The following is a 21,815-nucleotide window of genomic DNA, read 5'->3' on the forward strand; positions in this document are numbered from 1 at the left end:
ACAGGGTTTTTTTAGATTGTAAGCCTGTGGGTAGGGACTGGCTTGTTTTGATTGTACGTAAGCTACTCTGGGGGACGCAGGTGGCACTGTGGGTTAAACAGAGCCTAGGACTTGCCTATCAGAAGGTCTGCAGTTCGAATCCCTGCGATGGGGTGAGCTCCTGTTGCTCGGTCCCTGCTTCTGCCAACCTAGCAGTTCAAAGGCACGTCAAAGTGCAAATAGATAAATGGGTACCGCTCCAGTGGGAAGGTAAATGGCGTTTCCGTGCGCTGTTTTGGTTCGCCAGAAGCGGCTTAGTCATGCTGGCCACATGACCCGGAAGCTGTACACCGGCTCCCTCAGCCAGTAAAGCGAGATGAGCGCCACAACCCTAGAGTCGTCTGCGACTGGACCTAATGGTCAGGGGTCCCCTTACCTTTAAGCTACTCTGGGGGCTCTAAGCAAGCAAACAAAACTCACATTTTCCTTTCGGAGATCTTAACAATTGGAACACAAGTCACCCACCTAGAAATATACTCTGTGTCTTCTGTCCTCCACTCTCCCCCATACCCGATCCCCCCCCCCCCCCGTGCCACTACTGCTAATTTGGCTTAGAAATTTACAACTAAGTGAGCTGAACCACAATAGACAAAATCTGGACTGCTTGCCCCATCTCTCTTGAAATAGTCTGGGGGTTAGGTGGGGGACCATCATGTGTTGATATTTGTGCATGGAGTGGTGGGCAGGAACTGGAGAGCAGTTCGCACAAATGGCCCACTGGGTACTGCCAGAGCACTTTAATGTTGTTCTCACATTTCGTCTGGCCACCTCCCTCCATTGGTACGGGGAAGAGGGTGTCTTACTTCCAACGTGCCCTGGGCTATAGAACTCCTGAGTCAATCCTGTTGCCTGATTCAATCAGGACCACACCCTGACAGTATCACGAGCCCTGCTTCCTCCCTCTCTCCACCTGCCCAACCTGGGTGCTGTTAGGTTTGAGGAAGCCCTGGGTAAAATATTCCCCTGGAAGAGGAGGGGCACCATCACTTCGCAGGCTGCTCCCACCTCCCCGTCCCTGCAGCTACCCTACACATTACAGGCATCAACACTGGCAAAGGAATGGACAGCCCCCTTGTTCATGCTCCCCCTCCCCGCCCCATAGCTAGCCTGCCAGGTTCGCCTCTTGCTCTTCACGTTCTGGGTGGGATGTGTGTAAAGAAGAGCCTTCTCCCATCTCCTGTTTCAACTGTTTATGAATCCCAAATTGCAATGCTTTATTCTGTTATTTCCGTAAGCTGCTCATAGAGTTTCTCACAACCAAGCGGTCTGCTAATCATGTTAAATGAAAAGGACAGCATAAAGAAAAAGAGCGCGGGCCATTGAGAACTCAGGTATGAGGGCTGCGGCCAGAAATCTCACGCCATCTCTCACGGATAAACGATCCCCGATTCCTTTTATTTATTTCTTTTTTACCAGATAGGGCTAAGGCTACACATTCCCTCTCCTGGGGGGGGGGGGACCCCGAACATGGCACCGATTCTCTTTCTTGCAACTTCCCAATAACTTTCTTCCGCGCGGGCGGGCGGGGTTGGAGAGAGAAGGAACCGCCCAATATCAGTTCTCAAGGGGCAGGGCCGAAGTTGCTCCTCCCCAATTGAGAGCGGGCGGGGGCCCGCTTCCTCAGCGCGAAGGTGCAGTGCTTTTTCGCCCCATTTGGAGCTATGGCGGTGGCGTTGAGGGCGGCGGTGCTGTTGACGGCCTTGGCGCTTCAGGTGGTGAGTGAGGACGGGCAGCGAGAGCGGGAACCCCGGGGCAGCAGAGGAGAGCAGAAGGCAGCGCCGCTCTCCTCGCGAGTTGGGCGCCGGGCAGCGGCAGCAGGAGGGCCCCAAGGGCCGAGCGGCGCGCGCCTGCCTTGCCCGCGAGCCATTGTTTTTACTGCGCCGCCTTTCACTCCCCGCAGGAAAGTTGCTCCGCGCGGCGAAGCGGCCCCGGGCTGGGAGGCGCCGGGATCTCCGGAGCGAGTCCTCCTTGTTGGGGCTCCCAGCAGCAGCAGCTCCCCCCGGCGCCGCTGGCTGGGACTGGTGGGGAGCGGGGTCCCCCTTCCCGCGGCACCCGGGTCTTCTGGGTTCTCGCGGGGAAGCGCCTTCCTCGTGACCTGCCGCCGCGGACCTTGCGCCGCGCGCCGCTTGTGTTCGCGGCCGATAAGGAAGCCGGCCGGTTCCCAAGTTTTGGCTCGCTTCGGCTTTCTCCCCGATTCTGCTCAAAATGGCTCCTGCCCGCACAGGCAATCGGACAAGCGAACTTTCCGAAGAGCGGAAAGTTAACAAAGGCGGCGGTTGGCTTTTTTTTTTTAGGGGGGGGGGGGTTCTTGGAAGTTGGAGGCGCTTCGAGAGGGAGATCGGCTCCGCCGTTTCTCAAACGAGGCTTTGCACTTCCCAGAAACGATGGGAAGTCCGAGGAAACGAAAGTGGGATGGGCGTAGGCGTTCCCCAGGGGGTCCTCTTGCGACCCGCCTTCAAATCCGCAAGGCAAAGCGATTCCCTTCTCCGCCTGAAGTCAATTCTTGATGTTGCAATAACCATTAATGGTGACGTCATTCATTGAGGGTAACGGCATGTTAATACCCTGTGACGTCAGGCAGAGGGCTTCCGGGATTCGAGAAGACTTTGCTTTTCGCGTTCTTCGACACATTCAGACACACTTGGCGGCTCCCCCCCTTTCCTCTCCAATATCAGATTTTCATTACGTCTATTCCTATGTTCTACTGCAAATAGTTTAATAAAGATGATCGGCCCGAAATATTTTTACTAGCCTAGCTCCTGATATGCAAACACTTTTTCCACCTTTATGGCCTGAAAGGTGGGGGAATCAGTTTAAATAGTTGATTTAAACAGGATGATTGCTTGAGACAGAAATGCTTTTAGGAAGATTGAAATGGGAAAACAACGGGGCAGAGACCTATGTTTGGAGAAGCTAGATTGGTAAAGAAAGAGGGATTTATATGCATGGTATATGCAGACGGCGCTGTGCCCTCCCATTTTCCCCTACCGGAATTCCCTGTTTACATTTACAGTGGTACCTCGCAAGACGAATGCCTCGCTAGACGAAAAACGCGCAAGACGAAAGGGTTTTTCGTTTCTTGAGTTGCTTTTCAAGACGATTTTCCCTATGGGCTTGCTTCGCAAGACGAAAACGTCTTGCGGGTTTGCTTCCTTTTTCTTAAAGCCGTTAATACCCAGGGAATCCGCGCTCCGCAAGACGAAAAAATCACAAGACGAAGCAACTCGCGGAACGAATTAATTTCGTCTTGCGAGGCACCACTGTACAACGTGCTTAACTGAAACGCTTCTTTGATGTGTTTAGATCCAGCTTTAGTAGCTCTTCAGATGTCCAAGACTGGTAGAGTAGTTGGGAAATCAGTTGTACTAGACCTGCTATTGGCCAGCAAAATGCAAGCTGCACATCTGTACTTCCAGAGGAGTAACCCCTCCAAGGGCACAAGAGGGTTTACTTTTGAATGAGTGTCCATAGGCTACTGCTGTTAGGCCTGCAGTTCTATTCCTCTCTAGGAGTAAGTGCTATTGAGCATGTGTGGGACTTGCTCTGGAACGAAGCAGTTTAGGATTGCAGTATTGAATGTATTCAAGTTTTGAATGGATAAAACTTTTCGGTTCCCTTTAAAAGTATCATTTTCCTCATCGCTCTATATATCCAACCACATGGTTAAGTGTAACAGGGCAAATGTGGCTTTAAAAGTTCTATTTAGTAATGTTTTATTATACAAGCCATCTTAGAGCTTACCTTCTTTAAAAGATAGGGGTATAGGTCTTTAAAACAAATTTTAAAATACCTGCTTATGGTACTACCTACTCCACAGAATACCCTGGAAGCAAGAAATTTTCTACTTTTTCTACTTTAAATTTTCTACTTTGTAATCTCAATTATTTAATTTAAAAATTATGTATCAGGGTACCAAGCATTCAAACCATAACAAATGTGACTGTTGTATGCACATTTTACGTTACTTTTTTGTTTTTTTTTTGTTTTGCTCTCTCTATGTAAACATATATGTTTATGAGTGGTTGTGGATTTTATTAGTTTTTGTACCTTGTTTACAGCATATATAGCATGTCTTTGTTGCTGGCTGATTTGCTGCTATTGCTTTGCAATTTGCAGCTACTGTATAGCTTGTTTTGATGGACAGATTTAAACAAAAGCATAAAGAAAAGTGACCAGGCCACTGGATATTCGTGTGCTAATTTCGAACTGCAGGTGGACAGGGGTGGTTGTAATTTTGATTGTTTTCCCCTAGGAAAACTAGCAAAGACTTCTCCCTGACATAATATTTATTTATTTTGCAGTGAATTTTTATGCATCCCCTCTATAGCAGTCAGGACCAGTACACTGTAAAATTAAGTTATTAAGTTCAACAAGTGCTGCTTAGCAGATCTGGCCTTGTAAGGTTCCTAAATGAGAGCACACGTAGGTACCATAGGCAAGGTGCTATATTCCAAAGGCTGCAATCCCATACATACACAGTTCCCCCATTTGAACATGATGGGGTTTGCTTCCAAATAGGCATGATTAATATTGCACTGTAAATTCACTGAATAATTTAATTTTATTGTAAATTTTCCTTGGACTGTGGCAGTATAAGTGCAGCTGATATTACCACAGCAGCTTGGAAATGTATCTTACAGATTTAGATTGAAATAATTTCCAACTAAGTCTCTGTGATTCTAAACACAGACAATTTTCAAGTAAATGCGATTTTTTTCAGTTGGAATGTAAGGTGGAATGTTCTTGATTGTTAAATGTCTCAGTAACATTAGCAATTTGATAAAATGTTAGCATTAAAAATAAATACTGAATGTCTGAAATGCAATTTCTCCATCAGCCTCTGCCAACCCAAGGGGAAAATAACAGACTTTGCATCTAGGTAACAAGCCACATAACAGCATTTTCACAAAGTGCATTCTTTTGGTAGTCAGTAGATGCCACAGAGAAAAACTAATGTGCACATCCTAATTAGTTTTTGCTTTCACTACTAAATCACCTTGAGATCATTGTGCTTTAATTCACTCTGTGTACAGTGGTACCTCGAGTTACATACGCTTCAGGTTACATACGCTTCAGGTTACAAACTCTGCTAACCCAGAAATATTACCTCGGGTTAAGAACTTTGCTTCAGGATGAGATCAGAAATCGGGCTCCGGCAGCAGGAGGCCCCATTAGCTAAAGTGGTGCTTTAGGTTAAGAACAGTTTCAGGTTAAGAACGAACCTCCAGAACGAATTAAGTACTTAACCCGAGGTACCACTGTATTGCTTTTTCACCCTGGTTCTCAAACTGAGTGCAATGAAGAAAAGAGTCTCTTCTGCTTTCTAGTTTTTTGTTATTGAAATCTCTCCAGCTATCTCCCTACTTTTGGTTTACAGCCTAGTGTTCAAGGCACAACTTGGAAATTCATTCTGTTTAAATCAGCGGGATAGGAATAGTGGAAGTTGCCACGTGCAATTTCAGACCATTAGTCCACTTAGCCCAGGGTGATTTACTGGCAGTGACTCTCTGGGATCTCTTGCAGAACCCTGCATCTGATCCCTTTCAACAGGACACCGCTCTCAGCTGGCCCCTGCCTGCCTACCTTTTTACTTACAGCCAGTCTAGGAAGTGACACTGGCTGTTAACTTCCTCCTCCTCAGCCTCCTCACCCTTGTACAGTTCAGCAGGGAGGAGGCTGGGGGACAAAACTAGAACCTGTCAATTCTGCCTGTCATTGGCTGCAGTAGCTCCTTTCATTGGCTCTGACTCCACCTACTGTTGGGTTCCTTGCCTGGTGTCCTACTAGTCCCAGGGATACCAGCCACCATTTGGAATTGGTTGTGAGGCCATTTTTGTACAAGGCAAGTGATCTACCACTGAGCTATGTAGTCCATCCCAAAGTTGACTTTGGCCTTATCTCTACCACACCTAGTGGTAGGGCCTATTCCCATTGCACAACAGGTTCACCGTTTCCCATTGCAGAAGTTTATGTTTTGCGCTAACAAGGGTGGTTCTGATCTCTTTCTTTGTCATGCATTTAGACTCAGAATTAATTGTTGAACATGTAGGCTTGTTCACATTTTTATCTTGTCTCTGATCAGTTTGAGAACCACACCTTTTTACCACTAATCATCTTTCAATGTCAGAGCTGACCACTATATTTATATGTGCAGCTTAAAAGTAGAGTTCCAAGTTGTGAAATTGCACTCTGAATTCTCCCTGTTTCCAATAGCCTGAAGCCAGCCTGTTTTTCCTTTCTCCTCCTGTGATGAGGCTGCATTTTAATGTTTTAATCTTGTTTTTTAAGTTGTATTCATTCAACTTGTTCTTATTATTGCTTGTTAGCCACCCTGAGCCCGGCCTTGGCTGGGGAGGGCGGGGTATAAATAAAATTTATTATTATTAGGGTTTGAGAAGTTCATGGATCACTCAGAAAACTCCTGTTGACTAATAGATTGAACAACCACATTGTGAAAATCCCACTGGCATTGGTGAAGCTGCTTAGAAATTTAAAATTTTGTGCTTGCTAATACAGCCAAGATTTTTGGTGAAAGTGCTGCTCCAGAACTGTCCCATTTTAACACCCCGGATTTTATTTTATAATATAACATTCTAGTCCTCAGAGGTGTGCTTGAATGTAATCCACTTATTCATGTCAAAACAACTTCGTGTGTTTCTTGGCTTGCTTGCATTTTCCATTCAGCAGAACTTCCTAACTTGCACTTCCGCTCCAGTTGTAGCACACTGATCCGGATTGTATAAATTGCAATAAGGAGCTGGAGTTAGGCCGCCTTTCTTCTCATGGAAATGAGTGAGTTGGCATTAACTTTTCAGCACATCATGAACTTTCCCTCTGTCCATGCTACTGTCCAATTCCTTCTTCAGTTCTAAAAGCAGGAAGCCCACAATTTGCATGCAGGACAAGGGTAAACCCTTTAAAATAATGTATGTCTCATATCTGGGATGGGGAACGCAGCTGTTGCTCCTAGACTACAACTCCCATCATCCCATTGGCCATGCTGACCAGAAGGCCACTGCCTCCCCATCCTTGCCTTAAAGCTTTACTGCTTGCCTTTCCTCATGTCAGAGGGTATTTCTTATTGCAGGAAACTCTTTTACCCAAAATGTCAAAAGGAGTTTTGCTTGGTGCATTTTTTATGTGGGAAAGATTGTTTCACACCTCTTTTTCTGGTTGCTATGAGGAGAATAAAAGTTTGATATGAGTGTTTAAAAAGCAAAATTTTGAATTGAGCTCTACTTGAAAGCTTAGCAAAGGAATGTTTAGGTGTTCTCCCTGTGAATATGCTGAAGTCCTGGAAAGTGAGTTTTTAAATAGCCAATAAATCTCATATTAAGATGGGATGATGCACCTGGGAAGTCCATTCCTATGAAGCCTGTCTCTCTGAATCTCTTTAGGTTAAATCTCCACGGTTGATACGTCAATGTGATCATGGAAAATATCTTGATTCTGGGGGACATTGTTGCAAACTATGCCCTGCAGGTAAGTGGTCATTCAGTGGCTTAAATATTTAGCAAAATAACGGAGTCTCTCTTTGTTGGAGAGGCATAGGCAAACTCGGCCCTCCAGATGTTTGGGGACTACAGCTCCCATCATCCCTAGCTAACAGGTCCAGTGATCAAGGATGATGGGAATTGTAGTCTCAAAACGTCTGGAGGGCTGAGTTTGCCTATGCGTGCCCCAAAGCTTATTGAAAAGGATTTGTTCATCATGTTTAGCATTTATATGGTACTCTTTCCTATATATTTCATCAAAGACTATCTCAGCTATTCTGTCAAATAGGCAAATATTAGGACCAAAGCACACATTTATGTGTTTATTGAAACATGTATGCTGGTTTGCTAGCAGTAGTGCAGATTCACTTTAAAGGTGAAATAGATTGTGGGGGAGGTGGAAGCAGTTATTTATAGTATATCTTCCTCCTCTTCTTTTCTCCCCTGCTCCTGCCTTTGGGAATTTGCATCCTTTATGGAAAAAAATAATACACTTTCTCTGTAAAATGCCTCTGACCTGGGAGCTTGTCAAGAAAATGATTTTCTGTTGCAAAAGTGAATAAATTTCAGAAAGGTTAGGAACCATTTAAACCAGTGTAAGCTTTCTGGTACCATAGCTCAAGTCAGTAGAGCACAAGACTCTTAATCTCAGGCTTGTGAGCTCGAGCCCCATGTTGGGCAAAAGATTCATGCATGGCAAGGGGTTGGACTAGATGACCCTCTGGAACTCTTCCAACCCAGTGCTAAGGAGATCGTACTGTTGGGCAAGCAGAAATACTTGGGCTTGTAGAACAGTCTCCCCTCTCCTCCCCAGGCATGCTGTTCTGAGGGATCTCCCAACCCTCCGAAGTAGATTTGGGGGAGGAGGGGTATCGATAGCCCCATTGGCTTTTGCCAGCGTGACGGGGTAGTTGAATTCTGCCTTTAATCAATTTCATTTGTCCAAAGCCTTCCTCCAAAACGGAGACTCTCCTCCTCTCCCTTTTTCTGCTCACACATATCGCTTGAGGTAGGGTTAGGCTGAGAGATGATGGCTACCCCAAGGTTGCTAGGGGTGGAATTGAGATTCAGGCATGAGCCTTCCCAGTCTCAGTTATCTAATCTACCCACTATGGTACACTTCTCCAAAAATATGCTTGTGTTAGATCTGAAAGAATGATAAGGAGCTATCTTTAATTATTAAAGCCTAAATGTAACACCCTTTTGAAATGTTCTGCATTTAAAATAAATTTCTGGTTTAAATATTGGAAAAAGGCGCCTGTGCCCCACCAGTGGAGCACCCCATTTAGGGACCTGCTGCTACAGGTGTTCAATCTCTTCCTGTGTTTTTTGAGGGGGCATAGTAGGGGCCTCTGGCAGGTATGGCTCCACCATCAGAGCTCTTCTGCAGCAGACTGATACTTCTGCCCCAATCTCTCTCACTCCAGACAATAGCTCTGGGGATTAGTCCCATGCAGTTCTGTGGAATTCACTTTCCAGTAAATGTGCAGCCAACTTGTACACGCTGACCTGTGTAAACACACATAAGATTGGGCTGCTTACATTCTTTATAGATTGACACCTTTGTAACCTTAATTTAAGCAAAAAGGTTCACATTGCAGATAAAGTCAGAGGTATGCATTCTGCAAATACCTTAATTAACATGCTTTTAACCTTGAATTTTTTTGATGTCCCCATATAATAGGTACCTATGTTGCTGAAAGCTGCATTACGCCACATACTTCTGGAATCTGTGCACCCTGCCAGGAAGGAATAGACTACACTGCTCATGCAAATGGACTTCAGAAATGCTTGCCTTGTGATGTTTGCAAATCTGGTACAGTATGGTTTTGTGAACTGGTTGCTTTCTGACGCTAGGGTTTTAAAAGGTCAGCTGTCTTCTCCCAGTCAGTTGTATTTTGTTTTGCTTTAATAGTCTGCTGAAGGGATCCACCACAATCTATTTAAACTATGGTCCTCCAGAATGGTGCTGAACTACATCTCTCATCATCTCTGGCTATTGGCCATGCTGGCTGGGGCTGATGGAGTTAAGTAACATCTGGAGGGCAAGAGGTTCCCTGTCCCTGATTTCCCACCCACTTCATGACCTAGAAGTGGGACCACCTTGAATGCTAGTTCTTTCCAAGGCAGTGTTCACTTAGGGATCTTTGAGTTGCTTTGTATCCTTTGTTGTTGTTTAGTCGTTTAGTCATGTCCAACTCTTTGTCACCCCATGGACCAGAGCACGCCAGGCACTCCTGTCTTCCGCTGCCTCCCGCAGTTTGGTCAGACTCATGTTTGTAGCTTTGAGAACACTATTCAACCATCTCATCCTCTGTCGTCCCCTTCTCCTTGTGCCCTCCATCTTTCCCAACATCAGGGACTTTTCCAGGGAGTCTTCTCTTCTCATGAGGTGGCCAAAGTATTGGAGCCTCAGCTTCAGGATCTGTCCTTCCAGTGAGCACTCAGGGCTGATTTCCTTAAGAATGGAGAGGCTTGATCTTCTTGCAGTCTATGGGACTCTCAAGAGTCTCCTCCAGCACCATAATTCAAAAGTATCAATTCTTCGGCGATCAGCCTTCTTTATGGTCCAGCTCTCACTTCCATACATCACTACTGGGAAAACCATAGCTTCAACTAGACGGACCTTTGTTGGCAAGGTTAATCTATTGGTTCTCTAAATGTTTTGAACATGTGGCCCTTCCTACACTTTAATGCTTCTATGAAAAGAGAGGATGACCATTGACAATTTTAGGAAGCATTGCAGATTTATTTCTATCCTTTTTTTTAGGTTTTGAAATGGTGAGGAGCTGCACTGTGAAGAGTAACACTGAATGTCGGTGTAAAGCCGGGTATTTCTGCCCCCCAAGTTGTGAGGAATGTGCCCCGTGCACGACAAAGTACGTACATTAATGGGTTAGTGTGGCTGTCTTTAGAGAGAGGCTTGGGTACTGTTGGCGCAGATTGACTTTAAATAAAAGTGATCTCTTATAATAAAAAAAAACCCAAGAAGAAAGGCAAATTTTAAATAATTTGTTTTTAAATCGGGTCTCTTTTTGGTACTTGTATTTCCTAAGAAATGAGGCATACTGATTGGTTAATATAATGATTGGCAGAAAAGTCCAAAGCCCCTTTGTGCTGGGCAAGTTGAGGGCTGCATTGGGTGGAGGAAAAAGCAAACTTAAATGCAGGTTCTTAAGAGTTACAGTTTTCATAATGACCAGGTGAGTTAGAAACAATACAGGTAGTCTGATGGAATAGTTTCTACTAGGTGAAAGTTGGGGGTGGGGGGGTGATCCAGCAGAGTTGATGGAATATCTAATGGAATTTGAAAGATAATAGCTGAATTCTTTAGGTGCTTATGGTCCGTTTAAATTTTAACAATTTTGTATTTAAAATAAGAATGCTAATTTTAAAATTTATGAAGATTAACTTTTAAAAATAAAATATTTGTTATTGGTCATCCGTAATGTGAGAAATTCTCATAACTTTTAATAGCAAATTCATTTTCTATGAAGTTTGCACATCTATCTGAAGAGACAAGTTTAAGCTGCACGTCTTTAGAAGGCACAGATGCCCTAGCTGATTAGAAAGTCTGTCATCTTGTTTTTAAACCTAACATCTAGGTGTCCTGAAGGGCAGATTCCTGTGGAAAACTGCAATGCCACTACAGATATGAAGTGTGGCTCTCTTACAGGTACAGTATGAACACTTTGTTTTCCAGAATGACCGCCTCTCTTGCTTTTTGTAGTGGGCCGCCTCAAGCAAACTCTGCCCTCCAGATGTTTTGGGACTACAGTTCCCATCATCCCTGACCACTGGTCCTGTTAGCTAGGGATCATGGGAGTTGTAGTCCCAAAAATATCTGGAGGGCCGAGTTTACCTATGCCTGCCCTAGTGGAATTGAGTACTCTTGAAGATAGCATAGCTATCTGACTGGAATAGTGAACAGGAATAGTCAACACTACAACATTTTGTTGCAGGTTCCACTTTTTATTTATAAAGCACCTAAAAATATTTAAGTATGGTAAAAAGATAAGAACTAACTGGCCCTGCCCATAGTGTTACCATTTTAAAGCCTGTTTAGAGCGGAACTGGAAAACTCGTGTTACACTTTTGGCAGCTTTGCCTGCTATCTCCTATGGTACAGTGGTACCCCGCAAGACGAACGCCTCGGAAGATGAAAAACTCGCTAGACGAAGGAGTTTTTTGTTTTCTTAGCTGCTTCGCAAGACGCATTTCCCTATGGGCTTGCTTCACAAAACGAAGCTTGCCCCGCAAGCTCCGGGGATAGCGAGGAAGCGCAGCGCATCTTCCCCGCTGTCCCCGGACCTCTTTTGAAGCAAGGGGCGGCGGGGAGAAGATCGTTTCTCCCCATTGCCAGCCCCGCAATCTCCGGGGACAAGGGGGAAGGGGCGCACGCCTTGCCCTCTCTCCCCGGACCCCTTTTGAACCAAGGGGCGGCAACAGGGAGAAGCGATTCTCCCCGCTGCCCCTTCCCTTGCTTTAAAACAGGTCTGGGGACAGAGGGGAAGGCGTGCGCGCCTTCCCCTTTGTCCCCGGAGATTGCGGGGCAGGCAACGGGGAGAAGCAATCTTCTCCCCGCCGCCCCTTGCTTTAAACAGGTCCGAGGACAGGCAACGGGGAGAAGCAATCTTCTCCCCGCTGCCCCTTGCTTTAAAACAGGTCCGGGGACAGAGGGGAAGGCGCGCGGCGCTTCCCCTCTGTCCCCGGACGGTCTCCATAGGAACGCATTGATTGATTTTCAATGCATTCCTATGGGAAACCGTGCTTCGCAAGACGAAAAACTCGCAAGAAGAAAAAACTTGCGGAACAAATTAATTTTGTCTTGCGAGGCCCCACTGTAGATGGTTCAGGAATCAAATCCTCTATTCTCTCAAGACTTCAAGGATCCACCTCTTCTTTTTCCAATAAAATACTCACATTAGCAGAAACAGTGTAATATACCAGGGTGCAAATAGCTACATGACAGCCTGAATCTGCAACTGGTTACCTTTCTGTACAATTAACACAACTTGAAATTGGTGACATCTGTGTGCACTTAACAGCAAGATTGAGGCTACAAGGCATAGACCTCATTTGGACATAATGTGAAATCATAATTTATTGTTACATTTGACCAAGTCCCTGCTATTTGGGGGTTGCCTATGGCATGGGGGTAGAGGATCTGTGGCTTTCCAGATTTTTCTGCAATACAGCTCCCATCACCTCAGTCGTGCCGGCTGCAGCTGATTGGAGTTGTTGGGCTACTCAAGGAGGTTAGACTGGCCTTGACCAGGGCCAGAGCCTTTTCAGCCCTGGCCCCAGCCTGGTGGAACGCTCTGTCGCAAGAGACTAGGGCCCTGCGGGACTTGACATATTTCCTGCAAGATGGAGTTGTTCCGCCAGGCCTTTGGTCTGAGCCCAGTCTGACCCCCTTTTTTCTATTGGATCCTGTATGTAAGTGGCCCCCTTGGCTCTTTCTATTGGCCCATATGGGACCAGCACAGGTGGCTGGGCATGGTGAACATTTCATATTCCTCACCCCTACGGCTGTGATTCGTGGGTTCCCACTTAATTTTATTCTGATTTTAAATGTGATTTTGAACTGTATTTTGACCAATCGTTTGATTTTGTGTTTTTAATGTATTATATATTTGGTGTTAGCCGCCCTGAGCTCGGTCTTGGTCAGAGAGGGTGGGGTATAAATTATTATTATTATTATTATTATTATTATTTATTATTACCACTGGTTTTACAATAAGAGGTTTTTGCAATAACCTGTTTTGCCTCTGAGCAGACCTGTGGATGTACTCTTGTTCTATCTTGCTCTGGCCTGAAGCAAAAACTCAGGATAGGAAATAAACTTGCCGTAGTGTAGGTTTTCCAGAAAATCAGTAATTAGGAAATCAGCACATTTTCAGGTGCCCTAACAAGTATTCTGATTTTGCACATTTAATTTGTTTTTGGAGAGTTAACGCTGAATATTTCGGAACTGCCAAGCTTCTTCTTGCCTAGTATTTTTTTTAAGTGGCACCCAATCATTGTTATTAATGAGCTTCTGAAACTGAACATTTTTCACCCCACATTGCTGCGTTCTTGGGAGATAGTGGCCTGTGTCTTCCTTCGTGGCCCCCTTCCTACGTTTACTATCAGAGGCACCCGGTAAGTTTTTGTAAAGCATGAGTTAATTATGTTCCCCAGAGCAAGCTGGGTGTATCTTTCACCAATATTTCAGCCCAAGTGAAAGGTTCTGGTGATTGGGACCTGTTTCTAATGTGCTTATTTTTTCCTTTCCTTTCAGAAACCAAGAATGCCACTTCAAATTATATAGCCATTGCATTTGTTGTTGTTGTTGTTGTTGTTGCTATCATTGCCGTTGGTGCTATTGCATTATTTTGCCGGAAGTCTACAAGAAATGGTTTCTGTCAAAGCGATGAAGGTAATTTCCTAGAAAACAGCTGGGATTTGGGAAGGAGCCAGTGGGAAGGAGCAGCACTCAGTGGCCGAGGACATGTGTAGCTTGCAGAAGGTCCCAGAACCAATCCCTGATCTCTCCAGGGTCAGGCAGTAGGTCATGTACAAGACCTCTGCTTTTGTTAAATAGTTAATACTGGACAAGATGGACAAATAGCCTTATCATAGGTGACACAGAACTGGGGTGGGGTAGCCACCTTAGGACAAATAGACAAAACTGCTGTGGGTAATTGAAGGAAAAGAATTTTCCACCTGCAAACTATAATTTAACCATAAACTGGAAATTAAAATAAGTCTTCAGTACTAAGAACATTAGGGACACGGGTGGCGCTGTGGTTTAAACCACAGAGCCTAGGGCTTGCTGATCAGAAGGTCGGCGGTTCAAATGCCCGCAATGGGGTGAGCTCCCGTTGCTCGGTCCCTGCTCCTGCCAACCTAGCAGTTCGAAAGCACGTCAAGGTGCAAGTAGATAAATAGGTGCCGCTCCAGCGGGAAGGTAAACGGCGTTTTCGTGTGTTCGCCAGAAGTGGCTTTGTCATGCTGGCCACATGACCTGGAAGCTGTACGCCGACTCCCTCGGCCAATAAAGCGAGATGAGCGCCGCAACCCCAGAGTCGGTCACGACTGGACCTAATGGTCAGGGGTCCCTTTACTTTACTTACTAACAACATTTTATTTGAAAGTTAGGTAAAGGGACCCCTGACAGTTAAGTCCAGTCGTGAACGACACTGGGGTTGCGGCGCTCATCTCGCTTTACAGGCCAAGGGAGCTGGCATTTGTCCACTCCGCAGACAGTTTTTCCGGGTCATGTGGCCAGCATGACTAAGCCACTTCTGGCCAAGCCAGAGCAGCTCATGGAAATGCCATTTACCTTCCTGTCGGAGCAGTACCTATTTATCTGCTTGCACTGTGTGCTTTTGAACTGCTAGGTTGGCAGGAGCTGGGATCGAGGAACGGGAGCTCAGCCCATTGCGGGGATATGAACCACCGCAAGTCCAAGCGGCACGGTGGTTTAAACCACAGCGCCACCTGCCTCCCTAATCAGCGGCTGACGTCAGAGAGTGCAATGTAGTGTTAAGGAGGGCATCCCGTTGGTGCAGGTGCTTCTGCTTGCCCAATGGAACAGTGTCCCCACCCTCACCCTGCTCTGGGGGTTCTCCTGTTCAATCCACTGTGTTAATCATAAAACTAAGAATGAAGAGAACATGACAGTCATGTCATCTCCATTTTGATTCCAACAATCTTAGTTATGTCTTGAAATACTTTCAAAGTTGCTGTATTATGACCCAATACACTGATATATAAACATTTCTCTCTCTCTCACCATTCCTGTCAAGAAACTTCTGCCCAACCTTGGTGGGTAAGTGTCCATAAATGTCACTCCTTATTATAGAAACATGTCTGGTATACTTAGCTCCCTGCCTTCCCCATATTTTGGTTGGACAGGGCCGGAAGTTGTCATTGTGGGATGTGTCAAGCAGGACATTGTGGTCAGTTCCTTTCCGTTAGTCTGTCTCTTGCATCTCATAATCTCATTGATGAGTTATAACCCTGTTAAATTTGCAGCTTGATGACATATTTTTAAACACCTGGCAGGGGGGATATGAAGTCTCATTCAAGAAAGAGTGTTAGCTAATCATGGAAATAAAGGAACTACTTTTTGAAATCCTTTGCTATACTGGGTTCCATGTGCTCAGTGCTGTGTGCTGTTGCAGTCATGAAAACGTGTCATGATATAGTGCAGATATCTAGTACACAAGTGATAGTGGCTCAGTTTATTAACTGTGGGCCAATGGTATAATGCAATTTAGCAAGCAGCATTATTGGAAAAACTGACAGAAAAAATTAAATTAACAAGAGGTCAAAAGAAACATGTCAGTTTTTATGCAGTTTGGTGTGACTTTATTGGCTGCACAAAAAAATGAGGCATATGGTAGAACAGTGCCATAGTTTACAGCACAGTCTGGCGTGCGTGAAGTACACATTTTAATTCCCCAACCACCATCTTTATATAAATTCTAATTGTTATGGAAACAAAATACCTTTTACTTATATTCATCAATCTAAGCAATACTTGTTAATATACATAATAATTTTGACACAACTTTGTTAGTATATTCAGAAATGTTTATTGTTTTACATTTATGTATTTGTTGCATGTCATGTGGTAGAACGTAAACAGATATATCTCGGTATAACCATGTTAAAAAAATTAAATATGAAAATGAATAAAACCTATGTTACCAAATAATAATAATAATAATGAGAGATAACTATTGGTTGTATATAAAGTGGATCATTGATGCCCATGTGTACTTTAGCAGTCTATGGATTTGTGTCTCAGCAATATGCCATGCTGGCATGCCAATATTGCCCACGCATGCATCAGCAATCCAGTTTGTTACACTGAGTGCATGCAACCCTTTATAGGGAAGGGTTTTTTAAAAACAAAAACAAAGCACACCGGATCTTGCTTTTAACTGGGTCTCTGCTTCCAGGAACGCTGTAAGAAAAAGAATCCTGGACCAAATGGAACTTCATCTGAATCGGTAAAACATTCTGATGTTCTTATGCTTAGGCTGTGATCCTATACCCCAGGGGTGGCTAAGCTGTGGCTTCCTGGTGTTGCTCTACTACAACTCCAATCACCCCTTACCATTAGCCATCATGGCTGGGGCTGATGACAGTTGGAGGTACCTAGCCCTGCTGTAAACAGGTGCATGGAAATAAATGTCCCCAGCTGAGTGTGTACTGCTGAGTAAACATGTCCAGGATTGTGCTTTTGACACAAACAAGCATTCCTAAAGCTGACAACCATCTAGTACCAAAAGGGCTTTTTCCTTTTATTTGCAGCTGCTTATAAATCAGATGGAAAAGCCAGGTCCTCTGTCAGAAAACAAGTTGCCTGGGAATACTGACAGAAGCGACCTGGCAGCGGGCAGCACAAATGAAGAACCTCTCCTGGGAAGCACTGAATCCACCACTGCAAGCCTGCAGCCCAATGTAAGAAAGTGTAGAAGCTGTTCAACTGGAATTTTCTCTATACCTGATGACTATGGGGTGGGAGCATCTCTGACCACTGGCCTTGCTAGCTAAATCTTATCAGAGTTGGGAGCTCAACAACATGTGAAGGGCCAGAGGTTTCCCCACCTCTGCTTTATGGTGGTGTGCAAGAAACTGATTAGGTTAGCTGGCTATTTCTTGGGTACCAGCAATCCAAAAACAGCAGTTGGGAGCTCAAGCAAAGAACATACTTAAGGTAGATGGAAAAAAAGCAAATATTGATAAAAGTATCTGAAATGTATCTCTAGACCATAGCTGTCAAGCGTCCCTTATTTGGCAGGACAGTCCCTTATCCCAGCGCCATGTCCCACTGCTGTCCCTTATTGATGATGTCCCTTAAATTTCCCGGGTTTCAAAGGAAGCAGCTCCTCTCCCTCCCTCCTTGCCGGCCAGGGAGGAGGGAGGCTCCAACTGTGTTGCTTGGCTGCGTTGCACACCCAATAAGAAGTCTAAGAACGACTGGGGGGTGGAGCTTGCATGCCTTGTGCTGATCAAATCAGCTGCATTGCCTGGAGACTCACCTTTGCTCAGCGTTTCCCAGCGGAGAGGTGACGGTGGTTTTCCTTGAGGCTTTGTTTGGCTGCTGGCTGGGCTTTCTGCCTTTGGCTTGGAGGGGCTCAGAGGTTGAACATACCTGTGCTAGGAAAATCCCTTATTTTGGCTGCTGATCCCTTATTTTCGAGGCTGCTGGTCCCTTATTTTCAAATCTGTAAGTTGACAGCTATGCTCTAGACTCACCTTACTTTCCATGTGGGTACTACAGTACTCCATCTTGGGATGGACCAAGATGGGGTACTTTGAGTTAATTAGTGTTGTTCAATGAGAATCATTCTTTGTAGAAATTTAATATTTATATCCTGGTTGGATATTTGTGGTGATTCATTGGCTCACAAATACCGTTGAATGGAGAGTTAAAGAATGTTAGGAAAAGTTTAAGCACTAAAAGATAAGAAATAGCAAGACAGAGTTGCCTTTTTGAGTACAATTTATGTGGGTGTTATGTTCACACATATAAGTGAAACCACGTATATTTGAAAAACCATTGAAAAAGCCTGCAAGCATCCCATTATTCCCCTTTTGGTGACATTTTTGGGTCACTTCTGGGTTCAGCAGAATGTCCATGTGCACAATCGCACACATATTGGGCATATCTAAAATGGCCGCTGCCTGTATTGTTGTAAAATAAACCCCTTGAACATCGTATTTTAAAATATGGCCCTTTGCTTAATTATAATACTTTGAAGAAATGCTTCAATAAATTCTGTGACAATCATCACTTTTGTAGCATGCAATAGGAAAGGTTGCTTAAAGTTTGTCAGTGATGTGTGGGTTTCTTCAAAAAGCTATTCCACAAAGCTAAATTGCTGCTGCTAATGAATTTTTGTAGAACTGTTTATAAATATAACATGCCAACTACCCTAAAGCAAATCATATGAATTCTTTATCTCTGAATTACTACTGAGATTTATGGCGGTTATTCCCCCCCCCCCCCCAGTTGCAGGGGTCAAGGCAACAACCTGTAGTAGTTGTGGTGGCGTCGGCTGAAAATTCTGATTCTGTTAAAGGTAAGTCTTTCCAAGTGTTGTTTTCCCCACCCCACGATCTGTAAACCAGCAGAAGTATTGAGAAAGTATTTTTCCTGATTTTAACCTGATGTAAAATGATGGTAATCCAGTATTCATGTCTGTCCCAATTTTTTATTGGCTATGTTCTTAAACTTTAGGAAATACTTAAAATTTTATGTATGTGAATAAGTTGATTCTTTTCAACTTTGATTGTTCCGATTAAAATGTTTTATTACACCAAATGTGCTGAATTCAAGAAGTTCCAATATGAGAAAGCTATGGAAGGCAAGCATGAAGAACAAGAGGCCAGTGGTCATTGACCCATGTTTTGCAGAGACAAATTCTGTCTTGCATGAACTGAAATAGCAGTATGTTGAGCACTATATAGCTGGTATTTATGTCTTTTAAACTAGATGTTGCAGAAGAAAAGAGGTAGTATCACATTGAAAGAAAAATCTATAAAGTTTTTTTGAACTGCAGTTCACTAGCATGCGAGTGTACTAAAAGTACACCTTCTAAACTAAACATTATCTTGTATTGTAGTGCTGAATGAAATCTATTTCGACTCAAGGAAGCAGGTACCACTGTATGACTGGAAGACTCTTATGAGAAAGAGTGGCTTAGAAGACAATGACATTGCTGAAATAGAGCATGATCACCCTTCACAAACCGGTGAACAACGTTATCAGATGCTAAAAACTTTACAAAACAGATATGGCATTAAAGATGCTTTGCTTAAATTATTAAATGGCATATGGGCTATGAAGCTTACACATATTTATGACAATCTAACAAATGAATTAAAAAGCAAAGGTATAATAACACTGGAGACTAAAGACTAATATTTTGGTTTTTTAAATAAAACTGAACAAGAGCAGAATCTGCAAACTACAAACTGTATGGGTCTGCTGACCTTATTTTACTGCGTGTAACTTTGCTGAGGATGTATAAGCAGAACACGCTGCTAATATGGTAAGCATGGAGACTAGTACATTTGTCTAGAGGACAACAGTGCATGATGCAAAGCTACATCTATGTATTTTGTAACATCAAAATGTGAGATTGTAACCTGAGCTCCTGTGAATTGCTGTACTTGAACATTTTTGCAATGAAATCTGAGCAGCTGCAAACAGTTTGTCATTCAGGTTCAAAGAAGGTAGAAAATGAATGTACACAGTTCAAAATGATGCAGTTTTACACCATTTCCAAATATCCAATGAAATTGTTACTGTAAGATACTCAACAGAAAGGACTGGAGTATATTGGATCTTTAACACTTGCATTATCAGGGAAAAAATGTTCTTTATAAAATGTGCTTCCTGTTGTGACCAAACTTCAGTGTAATACCAAAGGTTTTACATAAATTGCAAAGCGTTTTTATTAACGTTCAGCAGGCTGAAACGAGACATAATTTGCTTGAAGCCAGAACTGCAGGGTTATAAAATCATGTAGAGGTGTTACTCCAGTGAAGAGTGGGGGCAGGGGGGGGGGACTTTATATTTACAGTGAAATCTTAGAAATGTGAGATTTTATTTTTTGTATTTAAAAAATATACCTTTTGCAAATCTTTTATATTTAAACACTTGTCAATAAAACACTTTCTACTATTAAAATTCATTGCTTATGTCATATGTGGGGAAATTTACAAGGAAAAAAGTGAGATGAAAGGGAATGAAACAAAATGGCTCCAATTTACATAGCACTTAAAATGTCCAAAGAGCCTTAACAGTGCTTCATCCTTAGTTCTGAAGATGGGATGCTAGAAAATCGGCTTGCAGGGGTGGGGGTTTGAACAGATTTAGAATGTTTAACCTCACCATGGAGTGGATCCAGTTAAATTTATATTATGGGAATACCGGCACCTAAAAAACATCGAGCAGCATAAAAGGCATGAGAAATGAAATGAAAGACATTGGACGAAGTATATTTAAAAAAGCACTCCTATATTTGTCCCCCCCAAATAGTTCCCCCCTTAAACGACTCAGCTGCTGTCAAGTTTTTAGAAGGAGACCACTTTTCCACGGGGGGGGAATTAAAAGAGGATTGAGGACATGATGGAGGAGAGGGCTATCGGTGGCTACTGGCCACGATGCCTACGCTCCGCCTCCACAGTTGAGAGGAAGCCGTGCTGCTAGGAAACTAGCCTAGGTGGGCCACCGGCCTGATCCAGGTGAGGTCTGTCCAGCGGTAAACAAGGAACAACTAGAGCGCATGCGCGACAATAAATCAATCAAGGGCGGCGGTCACATGATCCACATCTGGGCCGGAGAGGCGTCTCTGCGTTGCCTGGTCACGCAGCACCCGCGCGCACCGGAAGCGGCGCCTGGAGGCGGAGCTGCGCTTCCGGACGCGCCGTGGGTTGCATCAGCCTGTGTTGGCAGAGCGGCGTCGGCGTCAGGCGAGCGCGAGCGGAAGGAGCGGGATGGCGGCGTCGGCAGCCGGTGAGCTTTGCGTTTCTTGGGTGCTGAGCGAGGGCTGGGAACAAGGAGGCGCGCCGGGGCGAGGGCCGCGTCCCCTGGAGCAGAGGGGAGGGGGTGTGGCACCACAGTGGGGGGGTGGTTTTAGCTGTGCGGTATCTGCTGAGGCGCCATATGGGGCACCTGCGGGGCTTTCCCTTATGGGGTCCAGTGACCACCTGCCCAGGGCTGTCGTGGCGCTGCCCCGCTGGGTCTCCTGCGATTGCCAATGAGCGGCCCACGCCGCTTTTGGTTGTCGTGGAATCCTCTCCGATGTGACTCACCGACGAGCCAGTTTCGATTCCCGGGAGCCACCGGCTTCCCTAAGCAGGCGACTTTCAGCCAGGTGAGGTTTCCCTTTCGTGCAATGGAGTTGGTCGTCTTCGCAACCTACGTCCCGGGGGCATTTGTAGGAGCCCCTCTGGTTCCAACGGCAGACCCAGCGTCCTGGTCCCTCAAGGGGCCCGCCAGAGAGTCACTGGGGAGCGCTGGGTGCGCGGTGGGTGGGATTCGGATGAGTACTGCTCCTGCACCAAGAGGTTCCGTGTAGCTGCTGTGCCTGACATTAAAAGGTCTGAGGGACAGTTCTGCCCAAGCCAACGAGCATCACTGAATGCTGGGGCAGTGAATTGCAAACACAGAGTGACAGGTGTCATGAGAAACATTATTATTATTTATTAAATTTATGTACTGCTCTTCATCCAAGGATTGCAGGGTGGTTTACAGTATTTCCTTTTGTCAGT

The 21,815-nt window shown here is 44.7% G+C and overlaps 2 protein-coding genes across 4 annotated transcripts in view; both read left to right on the top strand.

The window, feature by feature from the left end:
* The first annotated feature begins 1,647 nt into the window (after positions 1 to 1,647).
* Positions 1,648 to 20,229, top strand: LOC310836977 (tumor necrosis factor receptor superfamily member 6-like). Of its 2 annotated transcripts, XM_083723050.1 has the most exons (11): positions 1,648 to 1,754; positions 7,437 to 7,521; positions 9,217 to 9,348; positions 10,303 to 10,411; positions 11,138 to 11,208; positions 13,816 to 13,953; positions 15,326 to 15,348; positions 16,487 to 16,537; positions 16,842 to 16,991; positions 18,547 to 18,616; positions 19,160 to 20,229. In XM_083723050.1, exons 1-11 carry the CDS (start codon positions 1,701 to 1,703, stop codon positions 19,456 to 19,458), a joined length of 1,182 nt encoding a protein of 393 aa, XP_083579176.1. In that variant the 5' UTR covers positions 1,648 to 1,700; the 3' UTR covers positions 19,459 to 20,229. The 2 variants fall into 2 exon arrangements, with proteins under 2 accessions (XP_083579176.1, XP_083579177.1); XM_083723051.1 differs by lacking the exon at positions 16,487 to 16,537.
* A 628-nt stretch (positions 20,230 to 20,857) lies between these two features.
* Positions 20,858 to 21,815, top strand: part of CARS1 (cysteinyl-tRNA synthetase 1) — a 32,553-nt gene continuing 31,595 nt past the window's right edge. Inside the window, exon 1 of one of the 2 annotated variants that reach the window (XM_083720035.1) lies at positions 20,858 to 21,057. In XM_083720035.1, coding sequence (XP_083576161.1) covers positions 21,039 to 21,057 — 19 coding nt within the window. In that variant the 5' untranslated portion in view covers positions 20,858 to 21,038. The remainder of the gene's footprint in view (positions 21,058 to 21,815) is intronic. The other variant, XM_083720034.1, reaches the window with a different exon arrangement.

This window comes from Podarcis gaigeae, assembly GCF_964106915.1.
Source record: "Podarcis gaigeae genome assembly, chromosome: 1".
Taxonomy (NCBI): domain Eukaryota; kingdom Metazoa; phylum Chordata; class Lepidosauria; order Squamata; family Lacertidae; genus Podarcis; species Podarcis gaigeae.